Source organism: Nymphalis io, chromosome 16, assembly GCF_905147045.1.
Source record: "Nymphalis io chromosome 16, ilAglIoxx1.1, whole genome shotgun sequence".
Lineage (NCBI taxonomy): Eukaryota > Metazoa > Arthropoda > Insecta > Lepidoptera > Nymphalidae > Nymphalis > Nymphalis io.
This window is the reverse complement of record NC_065903.1, coordinates 10,786,856-10,798,479: the sequence shown is the minus strand read 5'-3', so window position 1 is coordinate 10,798,479 and position 11,624 is coordinate 10,786,856. Positions and strand designations below refer to the sequence as shown.

Below are 11,624 nucleotides of genomic sequence, written 5' to 3'. Positions count from 1 at the left end.
AATTGGATATTGTCTAGACGGACATAACACTAGGAAAATCAATGATAACAGCCTAAACCTAAGTTAGTTTATCCCTAGTCACTGAAATCGAATAGAAATTTTCGCCGATTCAGACAGCCGTATCGGTGATGCTTGCAGAGATTTCAAATCCAGCGTATTATGGGTGGTGTCATGCTCCACATCATTGTCGTGGCACATGTCAATTCTCATCCGATCTTGCACGCCCTTATAATCACGAGAGCAAGTCATCCTTCCATCGGATGCCGATTCAATGAAAACCTAGTAGACAATAATATGTGAAGAGCAATCAAGATTACGTCTACGTACAGTTTTAAGTTATCTACAGTATCAAGTTCGACTCTAATTAAATTCGCCGTGGATAATGTGAGCTAAAGATTTTTAAAGCTATTGTAGATATGGTTATGACTTTGTGAAAGTTTTGACTACCTATATTTTTTTTAACTTATTGTTATTTCAAGGGAACCTAAAATCTCTTTCACTTTTAATTAGTAAAATATGTAGCAAATTCAAATCTTCGTAAATTCATTAAAACTTTACATTTACTTTAAATTACTTTAAATTAGAGACGAGCATTGAACTCGGTATTTAGCCTCTCTCTTCATTTAATTCTAAATAAATAATAAAAGTGCTATTATATAAAACTAAAGTATATAAATTGGCAAGATAGTTGGTGAGTTATATGTTCAGTGACAAAACTTAGTGTAGAAAGACCTAAAAGTGATCAAAACTTTAATACTTATTATTCAACAACTAGTGAAAACAAAGTTAAGAGTGTGGGTCTATTGGATTCATTTTTCAACACCACCCGCTTTTACAAATATAATATCAATCATACTTTACGAGTACAAGCAACTGAAGCAGAAATTCACCGATTCCACTAGCAATCGGCTGGTCCAGCGGTGCGAAACTTGTTGATCGCTCCCAAGATTTAGGGTTCGATCCCCAGTCCTGCCGCAACTTTTTCTTTATTTATAAATATCTGCCATATCACTAATTAGTATTCCTCATTGAAAAATGACAGAAACAGTGTTATCTTGGGGATGTTGCAATGCACGTATAGGCGATGATGAATACGTTCAATGCTCAAAATGTAACGTCTCATATCATTGTGGTTGTTTGGGTATTGAATTTAATACAAGAACTCGTCATAATTGGAATTGTCCGAAATGTTGCGGAACAAAACCAAAAGGCGTTAGAAGTGATGAGACACCAGTACGGTCAAGTAATCATCGCAGTAATGCCCCTATAAATGAAACCAATGTCACAAAAAGATCGCACAAAAGACAGGCACTTAGTTCTCCAACGTCACCAAATGAAACAGCATCAATCACTCAAGAGCAGGTTCGCATTATTATTAGTGAAGTAATTGAAAAAGAAATATCTTCTCTAATTGATAACATTAAAAAAACCATCACCTCCTCCATCAGTACTCATTTAAAAAACTTAGAAATTAAGATTGAAGATCTACAACAATCAGTATCATTTATTAGTAATCAATATGATGATATGAAGAAACAATTAGACTCATACTCCGAAATAACTCTAAAACTGCAACATGAGAACCAGTCACTACAGTCCGCTGTCTTGGATCTTTCTTACAAAGTTAATCAAATGGAACAAAGAGCGCGAGCAAATAACATTGAAATTCAGTGTGTGCCCGAGTCTAAAAATGAGAACTTAATAAGTATCGTAAAACAATTATCCAATACTGTTGGCTTTAATATTGAAGATTGCAACATACAAAATTGTACGCGAACTGCAAAAATGAATCGTAATTCAACGCGACCGCGATCTGTTATCTTACAACTAAATTCGCCATCTGTTCGTGATCAACTATTGGCAGCAGTTATAAAATTTAACAAGAAATATCCAACTGCAAAATTAAATAGTTCTCATCTAGGTATTGGAGGAAATACTGTGCCAGTATATGTATGCGAACATTTATCTGCAGCCAATAAATTACTACATGCAGCTACGAGGCGCAAGGCAAAGGAATTGAAGTACAGACACGTATGGGTACGAAATGGGCGTATATTTGTGAGAAAAACCGATAATTCTGATTACAAAATTATATATAACATGGACTGTCTTGATAAGTTAAATTAGTCATACTACTTTTTGCATGTTAACTTGATTTCAGTTGTGTAAAATTCAATCGATTAAATATTTATTATCAAAATGTTCAAGGTTTACGAACAAAAACTAATGATCTATATAGAAATATTTGTTGTTGTACGTATGATTTAATAATACTCACAGAAACCTGGTTATGTGACAGCATTCTTAATTGTGAAATGTTTGGCTGCAATTATAATGTTTATAGAAGGGATAGAGACATGTATAACTCTAAAAAAAAACATGGGGGAGGAGTGCTGGTTGCCGTGTCCAATAGACTTATTTCTCGAAGAATGGTCCACTGGGATAGTTCTTGTGAGGATTTGTGGATCGTTCTAGAAATAAAACCATCTATAAAAATTGCTATTTGCGCAACCTACATTCCTCCACCAGTTAATAAAAAAGTCTTGGAAACATTTATGGACAATTTTAATCGTGTTACAGAACAAACGAAATATAACACACTAATAATTGGCGATTTTAACTTAAGTTGCATTGATTGGAACTTGGCTGATGGTCCCCATGATAGTTATCATACAACTACTTTAGCTCAATCTTTAATAGAGTTTTCCCATACTAATTGTCTTCGTCAAATGAATCGCATTAAGAATGTAAAAAATAAAGTACTCGATCTAGTGTTTTTTAATGGTGAATCGTTAACGGTTACAGTAGATAATGCCCCTAAAGAATTAACTCGCATTGATCCACTACACCCACCCCTTAATATTGATATTGTCGTAACACACAATTTGCAGGAAAACTTGAGGATTAATCAAGATATCAAAAAATATAATTTCGCTAAGGCCAATTTTGTAGCTATAAATGAATTTCTTAAAAGTATAGACTGGAGTGAAAAATTTGCAGAGCTTCATGATATTAACACAATGGTTGATTACCTATATACGAAGATATATAATTCTATAGAACTTTACACGCCGAATTTCAAAAGAACAAAATCATTAAAATATCCACCTTGGTTCAACAAAACTCTAATAAAGAGAATAAGAGAAAAGGAAAAACTAAGATTGAAATTTAAAAAATACAAAAATGCTATGGATGGTTTGTCACTTACGCTCTTAGAAAAACGATGCGATAGACTATCTATTGAGTGTTACAATTCTTATCTTAACTTTGCAGAAGAAAAGATTAGATCCAACAGTAAATTTTTCTGGTCATATATGAAAAGCAAACGCGATAAAAATGTTAACATCTATCCAACATTAATGAAAAATGATGAAACTGTAGCGTCTGATTTACAGTCATGTTAAATGTTTTCTTAGTACCCACCAGCATGGCTTCATAGCCGGTAGATCTACATGCACAAATCTAGTAAATTACTCCGAAATCTTATTTGAATCTGTTGATAGGAACAAGAGAGTGGATGTTATCTACACAGACTTAAGTAAAGCATTTGACCTGGTTCCATGTTCAGTACTAGTCTTGAAGTTGTCCAATTATGGTATTGTCGGATCTTTACTGAGATTTCTAGCATCATATCTTACAGAAAGACATTTTTATGTTGTTGCCGGCGGTTATGAATCGGTTGAATGCGATGTAAAATCTGGAGTCCCACAAGGGTCACACCTGGGTCCGCTGCTCTTCAATATATTCATAAACGATCTGCCTAATTGTTTTAAATATTCGACACCATTTCTGTATGCTGACGATGTCAAACTTCTTAAAATGATTGAAGAACCAAATGACACTATTCTTTTACAAGATGATCTGACAAGATTATACCATTGGTGTAATGATAACGGCATGAGACTTAATTCAAATCATTCACCAGGAGTTTAAAAGAATTTCAAACGAATTATTACATAGCTGGTGCCCCTATTAAATCTGTGGACAGAATTTCAGACCTGGGAGTAATCTTCGACAAAAAACTAACTTTCATACCTCATATTGATGGTGTAATTAGCCGTGCCTCGAAAATGTTAGGTTTTGTAATAAGAAATGGAAGATTATTTCGAAATCCTAGAACAAAAATTATTTTATTTAATAGCTTAGTCAGGAGTATACTGGAATACGGAAGCGTTGTTTGGAGGCCACATTATGCAACACACTGCCTAAGACTTGAGAGGATACAGAAACGTTTTCTTTATCATCTTACTTTCTCGTTAGGTAAAGAGAAAATACTTCCTTCTTACAAAAAAAGATTGGAATTTTTCAAAATTCTTTCACTAAGTGATCGGAGGGATTTGTTGGATTTAAAATTTCTTTATAAAACACTTAACAACAACTATGATAACTCGTTTCTGATATCAAAAATTAAATTGAATGTTCCCATTAGATATCCACGTAAACCAATAACACCATTAGTAAGACCTTTTCGCAAAACTGTTTTAGGAATCAATTCACCTGTATCTCGCTTATGTGGAATTTTGAATGAGCACAGTGCTGTTTTAGACCCTTTTGGAGACTCATCAAACAAGTTTCACAAAAAAATATTGTCAAAATTGTCAGCTAACTAATTTATTTTGTTTATATTTGTATTTTATTATTTTACTATTATTGTTAATTCTTGTCATTTTTAACCTTGATTTACTAACAATTAATTATTTATAAGTTTGTCATCTCCAACTATATCTTTGCAAGTGGTATTCACCTTAATAGGTAATGCATTTAGTTTTAAGTTGTATTAAAATTGTATATTGTATTGTACCTTTGTACGTGTTGATGTATTATATATACCATATATAATATATATAATTATACCACTGGTGAATCTTAAATAAATAAAATAAAAAAATAAAAATAAAACTAATAATCACAGTCATTTAGTCTATTCTTGAGAAATGAATCAAACCACTGTTATGATTTTCCGAATCATCATGGTTATGATTAACTTTGTCAAAGTGTATAAATAAATGTTGATATGACTGCTTGAGGTTAATATACTACGACACTGATTGCTCGATCAAAATTAAAATTGGAAATTGTATGTTATTTCTTCACAGAAAATCTGTATAACCATTTATTGTAACTCGCCGCTAGATAGCACTGTGGCACAACATCTTCTTCGCCACTTTGATCGCTAAGATTGCGGCGGTGTGTAAAATACGTCAAATTCTGAATCGCGGTGTCCAGATATTCGAGAGTAAAAAAATGCTTATGCCATACATATTAGGAATCGCGTTTCTTTCACATTTGCGTTGCCGTTGTTCTGTTGACAACTATAAACTCGATTGTACTTTGTCTTAATTTAATATTTTTGCTTTGAATTTTATAGATCACCAGCTATGCCCGCCATTTCTCCCGCGTATAACTTAAAGAATCACTTAGAGCAGACTTATAATATTTCAATATATAGAACATTTTTAGTTTTATTTTCGTTTGATATTATTATTTATTGGTTTTTGCTGCGTCCATATAAAGACCCACGACAGAAGTTTTACTCGAATATCTTCCTTGTACATCCTTGTACATATATATATATATATATATATAAATATTACTTTTAAGGTCACCTATTTCTTAGTAGTAGGGCTTAATAAAGATTGCATTAAATTGTTCAGTTTTGTTCAGTTTTTTATCCTTATTTACAGTTTAATTAGATGAGAAGTATTGTAATTTTTTTCTATTACTTGCTTTTGCTTTATCAATGAGCATCTATATGTAGCAAGTCTACGTGTAAGTCATGCTAAAGATATAATTGTCCTAGCAAATGTAAATACTACACGTAATACAGTATACGAGTATAAAGAGTAATAAAATGAATATTTGTTATTTCTTCAAGCTTTATCACGGCTAAAATATGACATAAATAACATATTTAGGCCTTTTTAACCCATTCAACTGGATTTTCGATTATAACGTGAGCGAAGCCGCGTCTGATGACTAGCATTGAATGAAAAACTTCGGCGGTTCGTACTGGATGATCCCTGTTATCAGTTGTGAAGCAATATGTATAAACAACCGCAGTCGTTATAGATAGGTCTCGTGGGATAGACGTAACGCATCATGGGGGGGCGAATGTTTTCGCTAATTTTTTTCACGTCTTTGTACTTTCAATTCGTGACAAGCCAGCTACCACCATTGACAATTGAAGCAATAAGCCCCAGAGGGATAAAAATTAGAATGCCAGGTAAGCAACGCTTTTGTTAGTTTGCATTTTAATAATTAAAAAATCATTCCGTTTTTACTGTTTTTGCCATTGAAAACTAGAAAAGAAATTTGTATTTTTATAAAGATGGCATGTGTTTTTTAAATAATAATTTTCTAAAATAAACATAGAATAATACTATCGAGCTTATCAATAACATACGTCAAATAAAACTGCGAATTTTGTTACATTCCTATATTTAGTATTATTATAAAATATAAAGGCTTATCATTCTTGATATATTTCTTATTAAAGAAAAAACACTTTTTTCTTTTATTGTTTTATTTGTTGTATTATTCATAAATTAGACAATCAAGTAAGTATGGGTTATAACGAACGAAAAAGTGGAATGTAATAACCTTAACCTCTACCAGATAACTCAATTCCACTTTGCCGTAGCAACTCGGCTGTGACATTTTTGGATTAAGTGGTGTCACTAAAATAAATCCATTTAAAATTTTAGATGATGGTTTTTCATCATTTACAATCATTGCTCATCTCAGACGGGGTCAAAAGACGAGACAGTGGCAGGTTATTGTGCCAAAAGCGAAAGATGGATTTTGGACTTCCATAGACCGAAATTTCGATTTACGCTTAGGAGACACGCTGTTTTACAGAGTAACAGTTATCAAAAGCAATAACCAGATACAAGTACATGGTGTATGGAATGTTAGTGGCAAGTATTCATTTAGATAGTAACTATAAATAATTTAAACGATTTTCCTCAATCATGTCAGAACAATATAATAATACATAAATTGAAATATCAAAGTTTTTATTATAATTACAAGTATAGTTGAACTGAAACAAAAAATAAAAGTCAAAATTTTATCAAAGACAATTGACAAATGACGATAATTTCAATCAGGAACAATTCACGTCCGTAAAACACACCCGACACGTTCACGATTGAGATGTGAAAAATTTTATATTTCTTATTGATTTACTATATGTACAAAAAGCTCGCTTATACTTTTGTTACAATCACATCATTTTACAGAATTCGTGCCTGATACAGAACATTTAAATTGTATAATATCAGAAACAACTACACCATGCTCCAATACAATTTGTAAAAACAGTTTAATCTTCAGCGAAGAATTCAATAATGTTAAGCTTAAGTGGAAAAAAGAGGTTATGTTTCCACAGGAGCCTGTAAGTCTTATATTTAATAACATAAAGATAAATTTATATTACATCTTAATAATATAATTATGATCAAAACTAATCAGTAAAATTTTAGAAGAAGATAAATTTTTGTTTGTTTATGAGTTGTCAAATTCTCCAACCGTAAAATATATTTTTTAATAATATGTATTGCTACTCATATTCTATAATATGTATAACGAGTATGATTCTAATTGTTTTTGACCTTCAAAGAAATAATCGTGAAGAAACCTGCACGTTTCAGAATAAATTGTTTAACATGACAAAAGTGGAGCAATGTGGTTTGTGATCGTTAGAAATGATCCTCGTCCAACTATAGAATATTAACGTTCTGCAATATTGTGCATTTTATATTATTCTAATTACTTCTACATTTTTAAGGACTATCCATTTAACGCCTACACGGCAGAAGCGATAAGAATTGAAAACGGAACATTAATTATAAAGCCCGATATATCTAATAAAGAAATACATGATGACAAATACATTAGTTGGGACTTGGGTAGTTCGTACGTACACCTTATAATATATTTATTCAAATAAATACTGAATACTTATTATATGCTTACATATGATTCAGTCTTAATGAATTAAAATATCATTCCCTTGATGATGGCGGTTTTGTCATAATTCTGGCCAATGGAAGGTAGTTGAACATCAAGGTTTGTCTCCTCGAATAACTAAAACTCAGAAGAAATACGCATCAAAATAGGTTGTGACAAGAAGTCTGTTTTCAAGATTACACGAATGAAATAAGAAGAGTTCTCACAGAATAGCGCTGGTGTATAAATGACATATAGTACTATTAATATTATTATAATATTTTCAGATGTACTGCTGAATTTGGCACAAGAGAGTGTGTTCAAACGCCATCCGGCGCTCAAATCCTTCCACCAGTTATCAGTGGAAAAATATCTACAAAAGGTTTATTTAGTTTTAAATTTGGCCGAATTGATGTGCGCGCTAAGTTACCAATTGGCAATTGGTTGATACCAGGTAAATTAAATTTGATTTAATTATAAATATTTATTTCTGCCTCAATTAATGAAACTAACTACCTTAGATATGCTTATTAAATAAATACGATAATTATTTTCTGGCTCGTTTTTAGAAATCAATTTGGAACCGGTGTTCCATGAGTATGGAAAACTTCACTATACGTCAGGGCTCATGCGAGTTGCGTATGTAAGAGGCAATCAGGAATTTTCTGGGAACCTATATTCAGGTGCAGTTTTAACTGATACTGAACCTGGCAGATCTATGTTTTTGAAACATTATTATAGTTCCGTTAACTGGAATAATGATTTTCATGTTTACTCATTAATTTGGAGGCCTGGTAAGTACTTTTATACCACAGCCGTAGTATTTTACTTCGTCAACTGTTTTATTAAACATCGCATCATGCGATGGAAGATTGGTTCCTGGGTACCTGGCTTTATAAAGAATGTACCTGATTTTCAATGTACGTTTAGATTTTGAATTATTATTATGTTTCTACCTCTTAATTATCTGTCAAAATTCTTTTTTTCTTTTCTATTGAAGGAATAAGCATGCCTGTTACTTCGTTCTCTTTGATATTTGTTTCTATAATTTTTATTTATAAAAATATATATGTACGTATAATGGAATGTTAAATAAAAGAATTAAATTAATTTATCCTGTTCGTATTGTATACTCATACTAATTCAACTACACTATTCGATGATTGAAAATATTTCAAAAGCAGACTAAGATGACGGAATAATAAATAAATAAATAGAAGTCATATCTAAATACATAAAGATCGTATCAAATTATGTTTGCATTTTTTTTTTGTATTTTATACTTAATTAGTTTCCTCTACACACAAATATTAAGTAACATGTATTATTTTATCTAGATCAATGACTTATTTGATTTAAGTTAGACTTTCTTAGAGTTTATCTTTATTTATAGTGTCAAGATTATTTGGTTATTATAATAAAATAAACTAATTTTATTTTATCACACAGGTAGTTTACAAATGTTAGTGGATAACTTATCTTATGGCACATTTAATGGAGATAACGACTATAATCTAAATAATGTACCACAAGCAGGACGCTGGGTGAACGAAAACGCACCTTTGGATCAGATGGTAAGCTTTTAATATATACTTAAATTACAACTCACTTCATACCTCACCGTAGGACATAGTAAGTGTTCTATGAACATTATGTCACTGATTCTAAATACTATAGTCAATGTATAATATGTACATTGTATTATTAAATGAATTTTATTTTATTGTATATATTACATAATATATTTATAATAAATTTCTATTAACACAGATATATTTATTAGAAACGATAGAACTTCAATTAAGCGTCTATTAAATATCATATAACAATAACAGGTATATATAAACCACGGTGACACGCTCATACTCTGCACAGGCAGGTAGGCACTTTATGCGAGTTCGTCTGGGTGAGACCTAATAACAACCATTTTACTACCAAATGGATTTGATGGATGACTTCTTCTTCTTAAAGTGCCATCTTCTTTCATTAAGGCAACGTGTATCTTTGATTCCGTGGCTCTGAATAAGGAATGAGTGCTTTCCAAACCATTGGCGTAGGTTTTTCAGCCAAGATTGATGGAAAACTAAGCCAGTGAAATTACACAATCAGGAGACATAACACTTTATGGTTTACGGTGCATTATTTCTGTAAGGAACAGTTAATTATACTCACAAACAATTATATTATTAGGAGCAGCATTTGTTCATCTACTTGCTTATAGAAATACTCTTTTTTTCTCTTATCAGTTCTACATATCACTCGGAGTTCGAGTTGGTGGAATCAACGACTTCGAAGATAGTCCACTCAAGCCCTGGAAAAATAGCAACAGCAAAGCTATGTATAAATTTTGGTTATCTACATTATCTTGGTATTCAAGTTGGACTTCGCCAGAATTGGTTGTGGACTATGTGCACGTATACGCTTTGTGAATATTTAATATAAACGGTTATAATATGTAAAATGTTTTTGTTTATTTTCCTGAACTAAATTCTAGATCGGTGACTAAGCATCGCATTAACTACAATTTCGTGAAGTAAGTAACAAATTTAATTTAATGTTGTTGTCCTCAAAATTTCGATGTAAAATGTATTTATTAACTGTAAAGCATCTTTACTTCTCTCTGTTTGAGGAGAAGGTTAGCAGCTCCACAGCGCTGCTCAAATGCGGATTAGTGGATACACCTGTGGTAGATTTTCATAGAATACATGCAGGTTTCCTCTGATGTTTACCTTCTATAAAAATCTTTCAAAAGATAAATCAAGAATATTAATATATTGACGGAATAGTAACAAAATAATCACCTGCCAACAAGAAATCGGTTGATGTACATTATAAGCATCCATTATCGGTAATTATAATATAATTAATGGAAACATTTATAAAATACTATTAAGATATTTTGGGCAAATGGGCCACCTGATGTTAAGTAGTCACCACCGATAAACATTGCCGATGTAAGAAATATTATTCGCCAAATATCGCCAAAGACGCGACCCACTTGGTAACGGAGATGTTATGTCCTTTGTGTCTGTAGTTGCTTTAAACCGAAACGCAACAAGATATCAATAATAGCGTAAAATGTTATAAATATTTTTCAATAAATATTATTTTGCTAATCAAATGTGGACTGTGCAGTTATGATGGCATATTAAATAAAGAAGGTACAATATACATATAATATTGAAATTAAAATGAATATTTTTTTTTAATTATTATTTATTAAGCCTTTTTGTGTACACACAAGTTATAAGCATTATACAAAAGAACAAGTAGTACATAAGGTATGCAAAGGCCTTACAGTGATGTCTTCCAGGTTAACTATGAATATTTATTGCAATAAACACTATTATTTTTTATCACCTATATAATTTTATATCGAATAAAATGTTTAAAATAGGTCGATAGCTGATATCAGTTGGAGATGACAGTTTTATTTATTTCTTATTATTATTTTCATAATGTATATCAGCTAATGGGCGTAACCGCATGACTTAAAACTAGGAGAACAATGCACTATTGCCAAGTTTTGTAAACGGTTTTCCGAATATTAAATTTTGAGTTTAGCTATTTTAGCTTATGACTGCAGTGATTGGCTGAGTTTCTTACATTGATATTTCTACATCACATTGTTAACTTTAAGTTCATAACGCAAAATTACTCTTCATGAAAGTACG

At 31.5% G+C, this 11,624-nt stretch overlaps 1 protein-coding gene across 2 annotated transcripts; it reads left to right on the top strand.

Moving 5' to 3' along the window:
• The first annotated feature begins 6,005 nt into the window (after positions 1–6,005).
• Positions 6,006–10,411, top strand: LOC126774314 (beta-1,3-glucan-binding protein 2-like). 2 transcript variants are annotated; one of them, XM_050495780.1, is made up of 8 exons: positions 6,006–6,223; positions 6,705–6,917; positions 7,242–7,396; positions 7,790–7,917; positions 8,238–8,404; positions 8,520–8,744; positions 9,400–9,524; positions 10,197–10,411. In XM_050495780.1, exons 1-8 carry the CDS (start codon positions 6,100–6,102, stop codon positions 10,377–10,379), a joined length of 1,320 nt encoding a protein of 439 aa, XP_050351737.1. In that variant the 5' UTR covers positions 6,006–6,099; the 3' UTR covers positions 10,380–10,411. The 2 variants fall into 2 exon arrangements, with proteins under 2 accessions (XP_050351737.1, XP_050351738.1); XM_050495781.1 differs by having other exon boundaries at positions 6,012–6,223; positions 6,705–6,910.
• The last annotated feature ends 1,213 nt before the right edge of the window (positions 10,412–11,624 follow it).

Excerpts from the sequence above, each read along its gene's own strand:
- LOC126774314 (XM_050495780.1), top strand. The coding sequence starts at position 6,100 with ATGGGGGGGCGAATGTTTTCGCTAATTTTTTTCACGTCTTTGTACTTT. Across the intron at positions 7,918-8,237 it reads AGTTGGGACTTGGGTAGTTC|ATGTACTGCTGAATTTGGCA; the intron begins GTACGTACACCT and ends TAATATTTTCAG. Across the intron at positions 8,745-9,399 it reads CTCATTAATTTGGAGGCCTG|GTAGTTTACAAATGTTAGTG; the intron begins GTAAGTACTTTT and ends TTTATCACACAG.